This window comes from Plectropomus leopardus, chromosome 19 (genome assembly GCF_026936395.1).
Source record: "Plectropomus leopardus strain MGB_pleo_1.0 chromosome 19, ASM2693639v1, whole genome shotgun sequence".
Classification (NCBI taxonomy): domain Eukaryota; kingdom Metazoa; phylum Chordata; class Actinopteri; order Perciformes; family Serranidae; genus Plectropomus; species Plectropomus leopardus.
This window is the reverse complement of record NC_142194.1, coordinates 22,134,892-22,155,294: the sequence shown is the minus strand read 5'-3', so window position 1 is coordinate 22,155,294 and position 20,403 is coordinate 22,134,892. Positions and strand designations below refer to the sequence as shown.

At 37.8% G+C, this 20,403-nt stretch overlaps 1 protein-coding gene across 2 annotated transcripts; it reads left to right on the top strand.

The window, feature by feature from the left end:
• Positions 1-1,491: 1,491 nt before the first annotated feature.
• On the top strand, positions 1,492-20,051 carry tefa (TEF transcription factor, PAR bZIP family member a). Of its 2 annotated transcripts, none has more exons than XM_088069894.1 (5): positions 1,492-1,705; positions 13,202-13,591; positions 14,544-14,758; positions 16,361-16,572; positions 17,853-20,051. In XM_088069894.1, the coding sequence occupies exons 1-5, from the start codon at positions 1,630-1,632 to the stop codon at positions 17,872-17,874; spliced, it is 915 nt and encodes a 304-aa protein (XP_087926020.1). In that variant the 5' UTR covers positions 1,492-1,629; the 3' UTR covers positions 17,875-20,051. The 2 variants fall into 2 exon arrangements, with proteins under 2 accessions (XP_087926020.1, XP_042363562.2); XM_042507628.2 differs by lacking the exon at positions 1,492-1,705 and adding an exon at positions 9,889-10,263.
• The last annotated feature ends 352 nt before the right edge of the window (positions 20,052-20,403 follow it).

Genomic DNA, 20,403 nt, shown 5'->3' with positions numbered 1-20,403 from the left:
GATTGCAGATCAAATTAATAATTAAAAAATGCAAGGAAAGTCAGCATGGGAGGAACTTTTACTCTGTAAAATATCAGGGAGCTAATTTATTCTTTCAATTTTTATTTAAATTTTCACTTGACTATATAAAAAAGTCGAAATGTCAACTCCTGTATTGACTAAAATTAAGTTAAACAAACAAAAACCAAAAAAGGAAATCACCCACAGTGGTTTAATTTTTTTTAAAATAATTATGTAACAATTTTAAATATGTAATAAAAATGATAAATGCAGTGTTTTTGGCTTTTTCCTCTGTAATACTTTTAGCTACCTTAAAAAAATCTAAATCTGTTAATTTCATGCAAATGGTGAAACATTTCTTACAAGGTTGTTCATTGTCTCTTTTCCCCTTGTTTTTTTTTTTTAAACATATTGCACCAATTTGCTCAGGGTTCAAAGGTGTAAATACATGTAAAAGGCATCTTAAAGCAGCACAAGTGATGTCACCCCAAGTTGCAAAGGGTTAAAAAATGATTTCGCCCATTTTCCACCTCCCTCTCCTCTTCCATAAATAACGAACAGTCCCTTAAATGTGTGTTATTACTCTGAAAACACCTCTTATAAATGCAATATAACAAAGACTTCCTCTCTGACAGTTCTCTGCAGGAACTCCACAGCAGTTAGTTTTTATGGCCAGCAGGTCTGACTGCGTGACTCGGAGGTTAATGATCTTTCTTCACGTGTTTTACAGAAACAGTCTTGCACGTGGAACACACTGAATGACCCCCGCAACAAACCAGCCTGCACCTCGGCCTCTCGCCACTGTGTTGGGCGTAAATGCATTTAATGTCTTTTTTCCCTCAGAGGACATTACTTTGATGATCAGTGAAATCCACGCAGGTGTGTCGGATGCAGAGCCCTCGCGCCGGTCTGTCAGGCACGCCCAGGTGGAAATAAGCCAGTAATCATGTAATTACATCCACCACTGCAAATCAAAATGCGTGCCTTAAAAAAAATACACGTGTGTCACCTTTATTCACGTGTATTACATATACCTCAAAATATATTTAACATGAGTTAACACTTGCGTAAATTATAACTGCAAATGTGACTTAGAATATATTTAAGTTGGCTATGTATAGCCCATGTTAGAAAATCAGACAGTATTACTGTCATAACATGTTTTAATTAATTTATGTTTGCATGTTATTGTTTAAAAAAACCCTGTTATTGCGCTTTTTCGGAGGTTGAGGTGGTGTTTATTATTTAGTATTTTTTATTATTACATAACAGTCTGCTACGTTTATGGTCGAAACTTTTCTTTCTTTTCTTTTTTTTTTTTTTTTTTACCTTAGGTAATGCAGCTACAGCTCGTGATTGGCCGATTCCACTGTGACAGGCACACTTACTAACAAATCGGTACTCTTTCCGCCGGTCACCGGAGGCAAACCTCGCCGCTGATTGGCTGCGGGGAGCAGAGTGGGCGGGCTGAGTTAAGTAACTCGTGGAGAGTTCGTTTATGACCTGTTATTTTGGTAGTCTCACCCCTGTGAACCATTTAAGCTGCTTCTTCACTTTATTTTATCGCTTCTTGTGAGCTGCCGACCAGCTCTGAATAATTTGTCGACCTGAAAGTAATTTAGAGAAAAAATGAGCGCAGACATCCCGGAGATTTTCAGGGCTCTTCTGGAGCAGCCATTCACTCTCCCAAACTTTGACGATAATGGTAAGTCGCTGCCAAATCAAACGGCAAAATGATTGCTTTGAGAATTTGCTTAAATGCAAAGCGGGTCACTGAAGTTTGATTTGCAGTTTTAAACACTTTTTTAAATGTCTGCAAACAACTGCGTGATTGTTGCGTAATCCCTGTCAGCTGAGTTGGATGGGAATTTGTGCCAGCGCCTGGACTGCGTGGGTCTACTTATCGATTTAATGAGTGTCCAAATGTTGATAAATTTCCTTCAGAAACTGTGCTTATTGAGTATTGCATGGCAGTTATGTCAATACAACGACTAAATCTGTAGCAGCAGTACATATAGTTCAGTGGTTTTGGTGATCAGCCTATGTATCCCCTTTTGACCTGAGCATATTTGGCTTAATTTAACTTTAGAAAACATGGAAAGAAGATTATGAGTAAGTTAATAACGACTGACCCAAAATGTGCAAGAAATTAGTAGAAAGTTACAAGAAAAAGAAATGACTAAAATAGTGCATTAAAAAAAAAGGAACAAAAATAGATAATGACCTGGAAAAAAAAGCCAAAATAATAAATATTATATTATAAAACCTAATTTTAAATCTATAATAATTACATAGTTTGACTTTTATTTAAAATATGATTCTCTTTATATACATTTTTATTTAGTTTTCAGGTCATTTTTAAATGTATTAATTTATTTATAGCAAGTCATAATAAAGATACAGCACAAAAACTGACATAAAGTTGTACAAAAACTGAAAAATAAAACCCCATACAAGATAAACAATACACGTAAAGAAAACTCAAGCCAGATAATGCAACATAAATCACAAAAAAATGCACATTATGCACAATAAAATCGACACAAAAATGGTTCCAAAACCCATAAAATAGCTTCTTGAAAAAATTACGAAAAGCAAGGCTATAGTATGGCAAAAAAAATCAAAATCTTTAGCTATTTTTTATTTATTTTTTTTTTGGCAATGTGCAGGACATTTAATGCCAGGTTGCAGACTGCATTTTCCCCCCATTTTCTTGGGAAAGAAATGTACCATATTTGCTCATATTTCAAAGGTTTAAATACTCTTGAAGGGTTTCTGAACGCAGCACAAGAAAGCTGATGTCGTTTCGGGTTTCATAGGTTAACACAACTTCTGACTCTGTTTTTGGCTGCTGTGGCTGAGTAAGATGAATGATGTCTTTGCCTGCTTGATCATTTTACCATGGCCTATTTTTAGACCAGCACCCCAAATAAGCTTCAAAAAAGTAAACAAAGCTGCAAAATCAGCCCCTTATTCTACATTGTCGCAGTGAAACAGAGGAGAACAACAGAGACCACGTGGTTTACCTGCATAGTGACAAGTCTGTAAACCTGCAGGACCTCTCCATCCTGTTACATCATTGTTAAACAAATACTTCACGTCCTTTAACCTTTAACACCAACTGGATCCTGCAGCAGCTTTGTCACAAGCACAGTTTTGGTGATACTTGAAACAAGTGAATATTCTCCCTAACCCATGTCCTGGGCCTCTCATGTGTTGATCAGATAAAAGAAAACAGTGGGTGAGGAGCAACAGCATGCTCCTGTTATTGTCCCTGTGTTTGATCCTATTTGTTATTCCATTGAGAGTGTGTGTGTGTGTGTGTGTGTGTGTGTGTGTGTATATGTATGTGTGTGTGTGTATTTGTGTTTTTGTGGAGAGGTAATCCGATGGGATTGGGTCAACTCTTGAAAAAGGTTTGTTTAAAAAGAAAATGGGATTGGATTATGCAAACAAGTTTTGGTTTTGATCTGGATCAAACCCTCAGTGTGTTTTCATAGGGATTGGGATCACTTTTATAAAAAAAGAAATAATACAATTTTTAAAAAAAATCAGGATTCTGTTGATCCCAGTAGAGGGATGGATTCAGGAATAAAACACAGAAATAAACTTGATTTGTTTATCTGTTATGATTAAAAGTAGACAGGAATACGCCTTTCAGTACAGTAAAGGTGATAAAAAAATACTACTAATAAAGGATTTTGTGTCCATATATATGGACCCCCCAAACAGCTGTTGATATGAAAATTAATAGTTATAATAGTTTTAGATGTCATTTATCACCTTATATTATTATGACACAATCAGAAGGACCTTGTAACAATTGCATCAACCAGTGATACTCAATCTATGGCCTGTTGGCCAAATTTGGCACCTGACAGGGTGCTGGGTGGCCCTCCAACCATTTTCTAATTTACAATGAAAATAAACTGATTCACACTTGGATTTGTTTCATTTTAATGTAAACAAAGTGCTGGGGTGTATTTTTAAAGGCACCAAAACGGAGCTTGTTTATATAAAAAACAGTGCCAGTGGAGGATCCCCCACCCCCTGCAACAGGGGTCCAGGCCAAGCCCCAAATGTCCTCAAATCCTCTTAACGCCCCTGTGCAAATACAACATTTATGGGACAGCTGGCCCCTGGCTTTCTGACATTTTGCAAAATTGGCCCCCGGGCACAGCGAGTTGAACATCCCTGCCTCATGAGAAAAGAAGAAAAGTTATCCAAATAATTTAAACTGGATCAAAATCATCCAGAATTGGAAATCTCAAGAGTTTTTGTTTTTGCTGTTCATTATCAGCTAATCCATTTTTATTTACAACCATTTTGGAGGAATATTTTATGGGGATTAGAGGTGGGTACCACCAGAGGTGCCACAATATTATCACAATGTCAAGATACGATATTATTGCAATTTTAAACATGTTGCAATACACTAAGTATTGTCATAATATATATTGCGATTTAATACATTTTTTAACTAAAAAGGAGAATTTGTCAACATCTGTTTTATCTATGAAGATTTTCACTCTGTTCATAGTCAAAGTGACCTGCAAAAGCAAGAGCTTTCAATATTCTACTAGACTAACAAAACTTTGGTTTGTATTTGTAATACTCATAATTTATATAATTAAAAAAATAAATACTTGGCATTAGTGTAAGGATATAATACAGCAATACTTTGTTGTGTCAATTTTTATTTTTTTTCCCCCACCACCCCTAATGGAGATAACTTCCATTTATTTTTACATTACTGTAGAGAAAGGCTCAAAAGGCAGCTTTTATCGACTTATTTTACTTTATCTCTTCAACAGATAAACAAATCAAGTTCAAAATAAAAATAAACCAACATGTATTTAATCAATTTCAATTTTTTTTCCCTAAAATACAACCTGAGTCCACCCTCCAGTTGCAATCAGGATAAACTTTTTTTTTTTTAAATCATAGATATCCCAATTGTCCTGAAAAGTTTTGAAAAACATACAATGAACGTTTGGTTCTCATCAAAACCAAAGCTGGATAATGTGATCCAATCCCTCAAACAAGCTGTTTTCAAGGTTTGATCCTCTCCCACAGCCGAGGGCTCTGTAGCTTTGTGATTAAATCACTAGATGTCTCTGTTTTCCTTCTTACTCTGGACCATATTTAGATAGATCAGATTAGAGTCGGGTAATGTGATTACATTAATGCTGTAGTGCTGTAGCCCCATTTCACAGGATTTCATAATCACTTGTCAGTTTGTGCATTAGAGGAGATCCCAAAGACACCGAAAAAGTATCATTAATGACGTGTCTATTAATTTTCTCTCTCTTATATTGGGGAAATGTCCACTTTTATCTTCCACTTGCTAAATAACCTACAGATGATATAGGCTGTAATAATAATGAGGCATAATTAAGTAGTAAAATAACCAAATGTTTCAACTTCATAATCTATTTGGACGTTATTTGATTATTTTAAGTTTTTTATAGCTGTCCAAAGATGTTGACATTAATTCTGGAGGAGTCTGAGATGAAGTCATGACTTTTAAGTGTCTTAATTTTTTTGTTTGATATGGTTCTTTGTTCCGATAATAACATTAAAGGTGCAATTTGTAGGATTTAGGGGAATGTAGTATCTGATGTGGAATTTAATAAGTATGCGTTCTGTAGTGTATAATAACCTTAAAATATGATTGTGTTTTCAGACCAGTCCTATTAAGTACACAACCTTTTATACTGAAGATACATAATTTTAGCCATACTAGTATGTAAGTCCAAAAAAGTGCACTATTCTCTACAACCATGTTATTCATAGTGTATTATTCAAAATCTAATTTCCAATTCAATGCAAATACATATAATTTCAAGTTGCCCCCTTAAATTCTTAATTTTTTGAGGGCACTTTTCATATAGAACAGGTCCAGCCTGTGCTCCCTTTATAACCGTAACATTGATTGAATTCTGTCTGTGCACTGTCTGTGGAGTTATATCGCTCTCACTCCTCTGAGGGGTTACGAGGCAGTGCTTCACACTTCACACACTTTTGTTTTGTTGTAACATACTATTTTTTGCAAAGAACTTCTTCATATAGTATATGTTAGGCCATATATCACCACACAATTCATTTTGATTTCATTAACTTGAACAGTGGTTTGCAGACATTATATGTTTTGTTTTGCACATTTGGCAGCTTGATGTTGCACCTCTTGCTTTATCTGTGTCGTCATCTCAACTCGGTGCTTTCTCAGAAACGTTGCTGTCGCTGTCAAGCCGCCAACTTGTTTAAATTAAAAACTTGTTTAGCACATATTGCCTGTCAGTTTGTAGAGCTTTCAGTTTACCGCCTTTCTTTTCTTTTATTGTCCATCTTGTTGGTTAGGTTTTATGTCTTGCATCTTTTACCAGTTACACCCTCACTGCACTGACCTTTTTGGGGTGGAGGGATCAACCGTCGTCAAGTCTCAAATGTTATTACATCACTGATGATGTGACCTATTGTAACCTCCTAGGCTCCTGTGAGTGCAGCCTGCATTATCTATTTACTGTGACTATACACCGGCCCTTGCGGCCCCAAAACCAGCCCGGCCCAGTTATCCTGTTTCTCCAGATTAGCCACTCGACCTGACAGTAGCCCAGAAAGGGCAAACCAAACATTTTCTCTAGATAGGACAGTCACGTTTTTACATCGGCTACCATAGTCAGAAGCTCCTCTGCAACAAACTGTTGTAAAAACACAGATTTAGAATGTGAAACTGTCTTATTCAGTGTTTTTATCAGATAAATCACCTGATCTGTTTGTTCTGCCTACGTTTTACGCATTTCACCTTTATTAGAATGTGCATGAGCTGTCAAAGTACCACAGCAATAATAACAGTGAATGTTTAGCACATGTTTTAACACACACAGGTAACCAGGACAGGGAGGATTTAAAAGTGTGTGTGGACTCCTCCAGGGCTCTACATGTGCAGGAGCTCAGAATTTGCTTTGTAGGCTTCAAAGTTGTGGCCGCTTTATTTTTAGATGTGTTAGCACATGAAGTGGAAAAATACTCTCTTTGAAACCTGAGCAAGCTGGCTTGAAACATGAGAAAAAAGGCAATACCCAATGAAAAAAGAAATGAAAAACTAGGAATAATTTAGTGAGATACAAGATAAATGACCGTTAAATGAGTTTTGAGAGTATAAACAAACAAGGAAATAACCTGAAATAACTGCTTAAAAATCTACTGATTCTGTAACATCATTTTGAATATCTAATTATGAAAATATTTAATTTAGTTTTTCTCAAGCTTATTTCTTTTTCTTTTTTTTTCTTTCTTTTTTTTGCGTGATGGTGAATAATGTGAGCATCATTTCACAGAATCCATAAAGGCGTCAACACCGCTAAATATGCTGCAAACTTTCTTAAGCGTGTACAAAGTTAACAGGATGTGAATCACATCAGAAAAATCCGGACTGCATTTTTTTATTTTTGTGCAGAACTGCACAGTCATGCTGACAATTGTTTTCAGATAAAAGTTTTTGTTTTTTTTTATAAACAGCATTGTGGGCAGATTAAATTTGTAGCTGTGGCGCATCCATGTGAGCGAAAACAGCCTGCGTTTTTCAGCTGTGGTTTATCTTGATCCTCATCTAGTGTTCTGTGATAACAGGAAGTTTGATGGAATGCTGTTAAGGTCGAGAAAAGATCAAGTATTAGTTTTTTTGTTGGGTTATTGTCGCCTTTACTTTTTGATAGCAGGTTTTAAACAAGGCAGTGTGGTGCTTCAGTAGGTGATATTTAGTGTGAACACACCAGCCTTCAGTAATCTCATGTGCACACTCACTGTAGTTGACCTTCAAGTCTCTCCTCACAGTGTTATGCTAAAAACAGACACATACAAGCAACATGGGACAAAAACACCCCCCATCCACCACCACCAATAAAACCCAGAGTTGTGGCCAGTGTGTACCATGCTGTGCAGAGCTGCCCTTTTGTAATTTCTCATACTGATGTTAATGTATAAAATAGACTGAATAACCCATCCGGAGACACTGGATGATGTGGGGATGCATTTATTGGACCGTACATTTAGATTTATTCATCTGTCAAAACAAAACAGGGTGTAGCTGCATTAGAACCGTGTTCTATTTGAGATCAAGTGCACTGTACATCCTGTTTTGTTTTCCTTAATATATGGAAAAAATGTTGTAATGTTCTACTTTGACTTTTTACTCCATTATAGTATCATTCTCTGACATTAGACCTTATAAAGGGTATTTAATAACAATTATTTTAAGACAAAGAAACAGACATAAGTAAAGTATATGAAACTTAGATTTACAGCCAGAGGAGGCATTAAAAGCAGAACAGGCCCCGCTACTGTGGCCACTACAATGATTTGATAACCAGAGTTACAAGTTACTTTACAAATTAAGATTTTTGCAGACAAAACATGAAAAATGTAGAAGTGCAACTGATTGACAGAACACTTAATTTATAGCTATTTTGATAGTTTGTCATTTTTCATGCCAACAGTTTTCATGGCTCCAGCTTCTTGTAATTTTGATTTATGAAATTGATTTTCTTCATTGATTACTTAAACTTTAATTTCTTTACGTGCATTTTCCTTATACTTGCATAGATGGTCACTTTTAGATAAGTTTCATTTTCAATGCAGAAATTTTTACTTTTAACAGTATTTTTTATTAGGAATAAGAGAGTGATCGTTACACATGACTTGTGAGTGGATAGGGGTAGATGCAGGGGAGGCATGTCAAAAAGAAATGTTTAAGCATTTTAAATGATCTTTTACCAGATTTTAAGTAAGAATTGCACTTTGTTTGAGAAATTAACCATTTGATTTGGTGATGACTTGAACTCCTGTTCTGTTTGGATGTTGCATGGGCCCCAGTACTACCTACATTTGGTGTGTATACATTTTATGGTGGATGGCGGGTCATGCATTTTCCCCCAGTCACTTAGGGACATTTAGGGAAAAACATAAGTAGCTTTGGAAAGGGTAAAAAAAACAACAAAAAGTCACACCTTCTGGTACAGTCCCTAAGTAAAGGATCTGAATACTTCCTCCACTTAATACAACACATCAGGTTGAACCAGGCCAAATATTGCAAGCAAGCACTTTTCTAATGACTGAATGAGGTTGCGGTGAGACTGATGTAACACTACATGTTCTGCCCTGTTGTGGCAACTTTGCATTTTTGTTTCACATATCTTTGCCCTTGGGATGTCTCCTCAGCCGCAGCAATGCACTCCCGATTTAAACCTCAAGGTGCTACCTCTGCGCGGCCAGTGCCCTGATGCCGGCACGTTTCTGCATGATAAACAGAGCTGCAGCTCCATTGGACGGAGCCTGCAGATATATAAGGGCCGCAACTGCACGTGTGTTTGCATGTGAGCTGCGCTGCTGCAACATACGGACATGTGTGGCCTATATGTTGCATGCACATCTGATGTTTGCGAGAAGTATGACGAAATGCAGGATTTATTACGCGTCTAAAACGTATGTTTGAAGAAGATGTGATGGCGCTGCTGAGACATCGATCGACTAATCACACTTTAAAGTTTTAAAGCCTGTATGCTGAGGTTTGTCTGTGCACAACATTACTGTAATACGTTATTAAGAAAACATGCCTTATAAACAGTGGTCATGGTCGTTCATTAAAGGTATCACGCTGCTGCAGCACCGACATCAAAATAGGTCAAGCTGCACAGTGCTGCTTATCATATCCATGTCTAGGTGTTTGGCTAGTGACACGTTTTCTGTTAACATATTCTGTGGACCATATATAACTCGGTCAACCAATGAGATCACAGCCATCCGCGACGTGACACTCGCTATTGGCTCCTCTCTTCTAAACCCCGCCCCCTCTGATTAATAGTCATAAACGAGGAGCCGACCCGCGTATGAACACAAGACTGGGCGGACATTTTTGACGAGGAGGTGCGGTTTGTTCCAAAACCTTAACACGAACAAATTGTCCGAATCAAAGTGAGCAACAGTGTTGGGAATAGTTAGACGGTCGTCGACACGTTCATTTTCGGATTAAAAGTCGTTAGAGACGCCGTTCAACAGCGGTGAAAGCGATTAGATAGGGAACTGCATCGAGTCAACAGGATAGCTAGCTTTTTTGCCAGTTGCTAACAACAACAAGGAGAAAAATGTCGGTAGAGCCGATTATCATCACACTTGAAACGGCCACCGGAGCCTCGAGTACATTCCCGGTGGTTTTGAAGAAGATAATGGAAATGCCTCCGCCGAATATTCTGGAGGGCGACGACGGTAAGAGCAGGTCAATGGACAGAGGAGGATGTAGCGTTAGGTCAAACTAGCTTGGTAACCACTGTGTTTTTAAAATGTTTTGCATTACTTACCTGCACATACACATTTGTTGAGCTTACTGTCTTTTGTGCTTGAGTCTGCTGGTGAAAGGAGAAACTAGCTTGGTGAAGCAGTTGTGTTGTTGAAAGTGGTTCACTGTTTAGGGGCATTTAAAACAAAAATGGCGCCTTCTGCTGGCCGGGTCAGTGGCATTACACTACGATGAAACATGAATACCCCAATACATCCATGCAGAAAACAAGTGGTTTTCCAGCTTTCATATCACTGTAATGCTTCGATAACTCTGTTGTGAAAGTCATTCATTTGTTTTTGTTTTTTTGTTGTTGTTGTATCATGCTTTATCAGTGGTGGATGAAGTACCTAAAAGCCATGTTTGAGTAAAAGTACAGATATCATACCAGACATTGGTAGGAGTTTAAGCCTCCCACTAGAATATTACTTTAGTAAAAGCCTTAAAGTGTCAGTCATGTACTGTACTTAACTGTAAGTATCAAAAGTGATTTTTTTATGTTAAATGTAATTAAGTATTAAAGGTAAAAAGTACAAGCAAATGCTGGTAATAATAAAGCAAGCTCTCATAATTCCCTGAATTATGAAGTTTATTTCTTCATCTTAAAAATAAAGCGCACATTACACTTGGAGATAAATGATGTCCTCTTCAAAACTTAAAATGATTTGAAGAACAAAATCCTTTTTTTAACCTCACATTACTTCATTTATCTGTCCATCCCCTCCTCCTCCCTTCCATCCTTCCCTCCCTATTTTGTTGTAAGTCACAAAAATGCTCAGGGGAAATGTGGAGTTGACAAAAATATTAAAAATTAAAGTAAAGTACAGATACTCCAAAAATACAAGGTATACTAAAGCATTACTTCATTACATTACACTACTGTGTTTTATCCATAGTAAATGAAAGTCTCTTTGGAATTCTAACAAATATTTCTGAAATTCTTCCTATTTTGTCACCAACCAAATCTAAAGTCACATTTAGATTATACATTTTACTTATCCTGTAAGCCAGGTGCTCTCGTGATTCAGAGATGACATTGATGGAAAAAAGGTGTTTTCTAATAATAATATCGATGAGAATAATTCTAACTTTACTTGTATAGTACTTATCTAAACAAGGTTGCAAAGTACCTCTCAAAGTGCATGAAAAAAAAGAAAAAACAGGTAAACAATCAAAACAATGCTAAAAGTGAGAGAAGTATTATGCACTGAGGCAAAAACAGAACAAAATGAAATAAAATAAAAGTAAAATCTTGAGTGGCGTCACTTTTCTTGTGCTGCTTTCAGATGCGTTTCAGAAGAATTTTAACCTTTGAACCCTTTGTAAATTGGTGCCAATTCTCTAAAAAACTGCCAATAACCAACATGGGAGGAAATCTTGCACAAATTGCAAGAAATTTGTAAATTTGAAAAATTATCTCTAAAAAGCTAGGGGACAAATATCTTGGAGAGAGACTATTTTATAGATAATAATTGTGTGTATAAAAATATGCTGTAGAATTATAATAATTTTAGCTCCTTTCTGAGTAATTTCCCTTTGTAAAATGGCTTTATTTTACTATTTTTAAGGTCTTCTTTTTGTACTTTTTTATTAATTTCTTTCTTATTTTTGGGTCATTTCTCTCGTTTCTTATTGCCTTCTTCCTAAGTTTTGAAAGAAATCAAGCTATTTTTCTTAGGTTTCAAAGGGTTAAAAAGTAAAGTCTTCCTATAAAAATGTTTTAAGCAGTGATTTTAAAACAGGTAATGTGCTAACATGCCTAATCCTCAGGCAGAGCCAAAGGTATACAAAAAGCCAAAAACCAAGTCACCCTTAGTTAGCAACTTTGACCTGGAGAAGACCAGTAAGGGGAGGCTTGAGGAGCACAGGTCTTAGCCTGAAGCATAGGGGGTCAGAGGCTCAGCCAGATAACTGGTTGAAATAATGTTGAGCATTAAAAGTTATAAAAGGATCTTTAAATCAATTCTAACGTTAAAAGGCAACCAGTGGAGGGAGGCAAGAACTGGATAAATTTGTATATCGGCATACAACTGGTGCGTTACAGTAGTTAGTGCACGAGAATACAAAATAATGATGAAATTTGAACTATTTGTCACTTATTTAATGAATACTTCTGAATAAAATTACTTTGGATAGATTTTGAATATCTTTAAAGATTTTTACTGGTTGAATATTTGTTTATCAAAAAGAGACTTTTTATGACAGTGATGTTGACTGAAGTTTATTTTGAACATCCTTATTTTTATGGGCATTTTTTTAGACACTCACCCAACTTTAAAAGCGTTTTTTGCTGAAACAAAGTTGCTTTTACAGTTTACAGAGATATATTTTGTCGGCAAAAAATATGTAAGTAACAAATAGTTTGTGCTAAGATCAGATAGCTGATAATGTAACTAGTTAACATTTACATCAGTGCCCTAACTATTTTAGTTTTCATTGTGGCAAAAGGGCTTAGAAGCTCAGTTCATAAACTCTCCAACCTCCAAGCATTCAGTGTGGTCACGAAACTTACGTCAGATGAACCTGTTGTCCACTGATATCCAGACAGACTGGTGAACCTCAGCTTAAGTCTGCGTCGTAGACTTTAGCTGATGTGTTGTAGCAAATTGCAGTTGAGAATTACATCTGTAGCGTTTGTGGAAATAAACGCAATCAAAAACTTGGTGGTCAGGTTGTGTGTCCTTTGGACTGGAAAACCAAAATGTCCAATTTATTTAGAAAAAATGGTGAACTTTAGTTTTTTTGGCAGTTTTCCTGTTGACCTCCATAAGGTTAAATGGGAAACTACCCTCAGATTATGAGTCATAAAATGTGTTAACCCACATCGTAAAAATAATGTCTCATATCTAAATGTTTTCTGTGTTTCAGATACTGACAAGGAGAAGCTTAGTCTGGGAGACAATGTTGACCTGGGTGGAAGCGGTAGCGATATGGGCCCTTCGGCCGCCCTGACCCCCGCTATCTGGGAGAAAACCATTCCCTATGATGGGGAAAACTTCCACCTGGAGTACATGGACCTTGAGGAGTTCCTCATGGAAAACGGCATACCCTCTTTGCCTGACGAGGACCCCCTAAAGAGCAGCCTTGAAGGAGACGCCAAAAAGAAACAGAGGGCCACACCTTCTGAGCAGATTAAGGCTACCAAGCCAGCAAGTGTGTCTCCAGTGACCCTGCTTCCCATTCAGGAACTGGACAAGTGTAAGGAGGAAGTGGTAATCATCAAGAGTGGTGCTGATATCATCTGTGATGTTACTGCAGGTAGGTGGAGGCTGCAGAATCAGAGACTATCACCAAACCTTACTGAGTATGTGTTTAACAAGACAGGATGCTCTGGTTAATTGAGATGACTCCTCAAGCCAAGTCCCAGGGGCCAGATGCCTAAACGATGTATACGTACAACATGTGTACGTCTTTTCTATAAATTTAAAGAATTGTGAGATAAGAATGTGCACTCCTCCCGCATTCTTCAGATCAGGCGTTACACTCGGTTTTAGCTGAGCTAGCTGTGGGTGAGATGATGATGATGAGAATAAATATTAGTAGAGGGTCAGATAACATTGTTTTAAGCTTGTTCATCTGTTAAATTTTGATCAAATGCACATTTATTGTTAATTTTAAATTTTTGAGTGAAGAGCATCTATCATTATTTTAATTTACAGTCATCTCCCTGTTAGTGATTGTTAAATTTCATCCTGTGAAGCACTTTGTAAAGTCTTTTTGAACACCGGGGCTATAAATGAATCATTAATCCTTCTGATGTTGAATAATCATGGTGATAAAGATTGTTTGCAGAAATGTGTCAGAATGGACTAACAGCAGTTGAAACGTCAGTGAGTGTTACAGCACGAAGAAGCCACATATTGAAAATGTATATATTACTTTTTAGAGCATGCCTGTAATTTTTATTGATGCATTTTCAAAACTGATCACACGTATTTGCCCAAATATACTGAAAAAAGAAGTTTAAGTCAAAAAAAGAGGAAATGGTGAGGTGTGTGTGGGGGGGGGTGGATCGAGTAAGGAATAATAATACCACTTTAATCTGGTTTCTCTGGGGATGGCAGATGACTATAGTCAGGTTTTGTTGTGGACTTTGTCCAAAAAGGCAATGAAGTATGGCCTAATCTTTAGAAAATGTTCTCAAAATACCTTCAGTTTCATCTCCAACCATCTCATATTTCAGCCCCCATGTTCTCTTCTGTCTGCTCAGAGGTGACCACCGAGGACAGAGCAACCCCCACTATCGACCCCGACGAGATTGAGATCGATGTCAACTACGAGCCAGATCCCACCGACCTGGTCCTGTCGAGCGTGCCTGGCGGCGAGCTGTTTGACCCTCGCAAACACAAGTTCACTGAGGATGAGCTCAAGCCACAACCGATGATCAAGAAGGCCAAGAAGGTGTTTGTGCCTGAAGAGCAGAAGGTAGGTTTGGAGAGAGACAGTAGCAGTCTCTAATTCACAGCAGTCCAGTAAATGTTCTCTGTGTTTGGGCATAGTTTGTATAATTGACACCATGATCTTTGGGCATAGAAAGGACCGTAGATTTCTTAGCTTGGGCTGACCATGAGGTGAAACAGCTACTGAAAGCAACGTGAGCAGGGTGTCCTTTTAAACGGTCTTAAAACATTTTGTAAATTTAAGGCCATAAAAGTTGTCAAGTAGGTTTGAATTCAGATTTTTTAGGTCTTTATTGCCTTGTTTTCCCCAAAAGAATCAAGCTCCTCTGAAGCTTTTAAAGTCTTATTTTCTGGACCTACTACTACAAAGTCCTCTTTCTTCTTAAGTCATATTTGCACTTAACGGGCAAAATGTAGCTTAACCTAACTGACTCTAAAGACATTATTCCTGTATGGAACCACATGTATGCTAAAGAGGGCTTTTTTTCTTCGAAAGTCAGTCTTGAATTTGTTAAATAATGATATTAAAAAGGTGTTGAAAAGCATTAAATTTAAGTGTCTTAAAACTGTAGACACCGTGCGTGTTACAGTTGGGCATTAAAAAGCAAACAAAAGTGTGTGTCATCCTTCTCAAAAGCGTGAGTTACTGCCCATCCAGACTAAAACACAACCAGAGATTTCAGACTAAAACAGGGACAGCAGCATTTTCAAAGGTTTCCATTTATAGGGGTTCTAAGATGCTGGAATAGTATGGACTCGAGGCATTAACATAGCAACAGTTAGGCTTTTTAAACGTGAAACGTGTGGATCTAGCCTTAAAGTTAGCACGAAGAGCAGAATAAGCTTCACTTCTCGGATGACTGTAAAGTTATATGTCTGTAGAACTAAAGGGTTCAGATGTAAATGCATGGTGGCCTCCTCACATGTTATATTTTGACACCATGATATAACAGAGAATGTGTCCCACTTCACACAATATAAGAGCTGAGAGTAACTATCTGGCATCATTTTTAGAGCATTTTTATGATCATTTTCCATTGGCTCCAGTATTCACTTAACGCTGAAAAAGTGAGTCTGGTTTTAAGGCTGTGCAACATCCACGAAACTTCAATACAGGGATTGTTTAGCAACCTCAACACATGCTAAAAATATCCTAGAAATAGGATATCATCAATACGTATGGTTTCCTTAAAGAACCAAACATAAACGTTATTTCAGAGCACATGCATTGGAAAAAATGGCTGATGAAATTGTAACTTTTATTGCAGTGTTATTTCATCAGCCACTTTCTCGATGCACGCAAGTGGACCCAGCAGGAAAAAAAGTCACAATGAAGGAGCTCTTGCGACTCACAGTGACTCAGCAGTCTCACTTTCTTCAGATGGATGTTTTGCTTCCTCCCCGCTCCGCCTGAGACCGCAGTTTTGTTTACAGGCACAAAGGAGCCTGGCTGTTTGCCATACTACGCACTTGACTGGGGTCAAATTTGGGCCAATGTGTCACCAATAAGATACATACGGCTGTCACCTTAACCGAGTTACCTTAGCAGCTGAGCACAGTGGACTCTGGTGTTGTGTTTCGTTGACTCAGACCAACCCTGCTGTTTATTTGTCCTGCACTTCTCCAGGATGACAAATACTGGCAGAGGAGGAAGAAGAACAACATGGCTGCCAAACGCTCACGTGACGCTCGCAGGCTAAAGGAGAACCAGATCACAGTCCGAGCAGCTTTCCTGGAGCGCGAAAACGCAGCGCTGCGAACAGAAGTAGCCGAGCTACGGAAGGAGTGCGGGCGCTACAAGAACACAGCGAGTCGCTACGAAGCCAAATTCGGACCACTGTAAGGGACCATAAAACACATAAAACTGAAACTGGACATTCAAACAGCAGACAGTGCAGTATAAGTCACTCTGATTTCACAGGTCAGGTCAGAAACAATATTTGGGGGCTGTTTTTAGAAAGCAGTCCCGATTATGTGGTGATACCAAATCCACTGAACCACTGAGAGGACAGCGTTTGACTGTTTGTTATGGAGGCGAAGTAGAATGAGCGAGAGTAACGCTGCGTACCATTTACCTTGGAAGTTGCAGGTGGGAGCTTGGAATGACATCACACCCGAGTTAAACTGACTGTTCATAAAATGTTCGAAAACTTAAGGCCCAAAATCGACATTCGAGAACTAGCAGCAGTGAACCATCAGGAAACATTTTTGCTAAAGAAAAATCCGATCTTTAACAGCAGAGGAGGGCCAACAGTGTGAGACACACCACAAAGACAGACAATCACTGACATCCCAGTGTTGACCAGACTGATGGCAGACCATCAGCTTGGTGTGTCAGGGCCTTAAGATGTTGTTAGCAATACCAGTTTAAGCCAGGTTAGCTATTGTTAGCACAAACCAGTCGGTAATGGAGCATTGCATTTTACGCAAACAAACCGCGCAGCAGCATCTCCACAGACAGACATTGGACAGTTATCTGCCCAGGACTGTTGTTAGGAGACACAAATAAGACAGAAGTGCTAACAAACAGTGTAGCATTGCAGAATTCACTACTGTTAAAGCCTTAATCGGGGTTCCCGCTGTCATGGATTTCACCATCACATTTTCCAGCCACGGAAAAGTTGTGGAATTTTGTTGTGTGTAGTGAAATTGTTGTAATGTTCCACATAATGTAACATCACAACTAATTTATTTTCCGAAGCTGTTGGTGTAACGTAGCTCTAATATGCATCGATGCGTGACATTTGTTTACCAGCATGTTAAAAGCTTTTAAATTTTATCCGTGGAAATGTTGGAACCCTGCACACTGAACTTTGATTCTTCCGCCTTCAGGGAGCGCTCAGTTAAACTTTCCGATTTGGAAACTCTGACTTTCCAGTGCAAATGGAACGCAGCGTGATTCTCTTGAGGCTAACACAGCTGTGTGGCCTACATCTAAGTTTGCAGTCAATTCAATCAAAAAGCAGAACCGCCGTACCAGAGCTGGGTAAAACAGTCTAAAGTGGTTTGATACATCGGAAGTTATTCGTTAGGCTACGTAACTGTGTGACATCGTGAATTATGCTAACCTCTCTCCCTCCTCCTTCATGTCATTCACTCTTGTTCTCTTCTCTTTCAAGTGCGGTGCCGGACGACCAATAAACAGTTGATTTATTCATTTATTTTTACTAATGAATAAATAAATCAAACCAGTGGGGTTGGGATGTGCAAACAATAGAGTCGATGAGATGAAGAGGAGGAGGGCGTGACTGCTGTTGCCATGGAGGTGCAATAGCATGTAAAGACTTTATTTTTTTTTTAAGAATAACTTAACCATCCATGTGAGTGAGAGGAGTGTGAGGATATTCAAGTGCTTCTTCAGTGCACCTCTTTTATGAAGTGTACGTTTATCATGTTTTGTATGCCGAAAGAGATCATTTGTGATGTTTATTTAGGAGAAACTGTGTTTTTTTTTTTCTTTCAATGATAGATACTCGGGTAGCAGTTGCAATAGTTTAGATTGTTATTAGTCATTATTATGGTTTTGTATAAATAAACTGCAGTTTGCTTCCACATTTGAGTAAATTCTGAAACCCGCCTTTTTATTTTCAAATTTATATTATTATGTGAAAAGCTGGGCTTTTTCTTTGCCCACGAAAAACTTTTAACTGTGACATTTCCAATAATTTAAGATTCTTCAGGGGATTACAGTGACATGGCAATAAAAAAAAGAAAAAAGCGCAGTCATGTTCACTCCAGCGGCACAGAGCCAAACATTAACGCTCTGCTCTTAATGTCCGTCTCACTGTCGCTCTGTTTGTCTCGGAGCAGGACGCCTGCTTCGCTCTCTGCAGGTTGTTAAAGTCGACTCGTCCATTTACGTTAGTAAACTCTCAAGTGTTGTGCGTAGAACCCACTGATGCATGTACTGTAAATAGTTTTAGTCTAAGATTATACTTTTAGACTCTTTTTTTTCTCCATCGTGTTACAATGTATTGAGTATCAAAGGATATTAAAGACATGGATACAGTGCAGGTTTTGGATCAATATCAAGCAATGAAAGTGTGACATTTTCCTCCAAGAGTTAAATGTCTGAATATGAGTATTTTAAGGGATAAATGTTTTTTTTTTAAGTGGGGTTGCATGTGGTACTTATTCATAGTCAGTATACTGCATACACCCCAGTTTGCAGAAGCAAGCTGGGGTGTTTGCAGTACCAACACCCCACTTAAAAAAATGTCTAACTATCCCTTTAAGGCAGTCGGGCGCTAACAGGACTGAAATTAGTGCCTTATTGAAAGCAGCTGGAGGTGGAGTGTCACACACAGTGGAAGCATCATGTCCGCAAATAAAGCAATTGAGTTTTCCTATTAATCACAGTAAATTGCTTGAAATGATCACAAAACTAGGTGTTCAAAAACCTTTGACGAGGGGTAAAATGTGCATTTTAGATTGTATCAAGTTTTTAGGAATTGTGGCACCCATTCATCACCCAACTTTTCTGATTTGTGGCTGAACTTCATTGTTACAGCTACCAACAGATATTTATTTTATTTTATTTTATTTTTTCAAATATTTTGACAAACCAGGAAGCCTCAGTAGGTGTATAACTGCACTGGGGAGTCTCTTTCATCAAAATTGAACCCCAAAAACTCTTCAAGCCATTTCAATGCACAGTCTGCCAGTTTACAGGGGTGCATATTGTGTAATACAACACCTGAAATTCAAGTTGTGGTTCCTAAATCCAGGATCGTTTAACTGACAAAAAAGGGAAAGCTGCTGTTTTGCTTTTTTGTTGCTGTGCTTCCGAACCATGAAAGTGACTTTTTTACAGAAATAAATTCAATATTATTCTTTCTGCGGGATAGGGTTTTCATGTGTTAGGAATGATATTCAAGTAAGAATAAAGTGTAACTAATACAGGTTATTTTTTAAATATTACAACCTGCAAATGCGTCTTTATCCGTTTGTACATGCTCTTGTAGCTAAAAGTCAGGAGTCAGTGATTTCTGTGGAAATGATTCAACTCCCTGCATCATTAATTTCAGGTAACAAAAGTCTCCACAGTAAGGTCTCTAGTGTGTAATTTCAATTTTTTGGTATAATTCTGACAAAGATGATAAACTTCCTGACTTATTTTGGTATTTTTTAATGCTTTCTGCTTTGATAAATCTGCCTTCTATCTGGAACAGGTCAACTTAACATTTGAGGGTTGTTTTTTAACCTTCCTGATTCTGTGTTTGTATTTCTTTGTAAAGAAACATCTTGGTATTCTTAGCGTGGCTACCTTTTGTGTCTTGTATATACAGTCTGTATAAATAAAGCTTTGTTGAAAAAGACTGAAGTGTTTGGGTTTTTTATTTTTTAGATATGAGCAGTCACAGTGAAGAATGATATAAGAAGAGTGAAACAGTCTGTTGGAAAACATAGAAATATAAGCCAGACTATGCTCTGATAGTAAATACTGTGCAGATTAAGACATTGCAGCAATTGCATTCAAGTAGTCATATTTCTATCATTTTCCTTTGACTCGTGTGGAAACAGGATTATTGCACTCATTGAAAAATCCCTCACTAAATTGCAATCAAGCTTTAGCCTTTGAAACCTGAGGAAATTGGCTTTATTTTGTTCAGAAACATGGGAATAAAGCAAAGAGCAGATTTAAGAAGCGAGGACACCAAAATGAGCTAG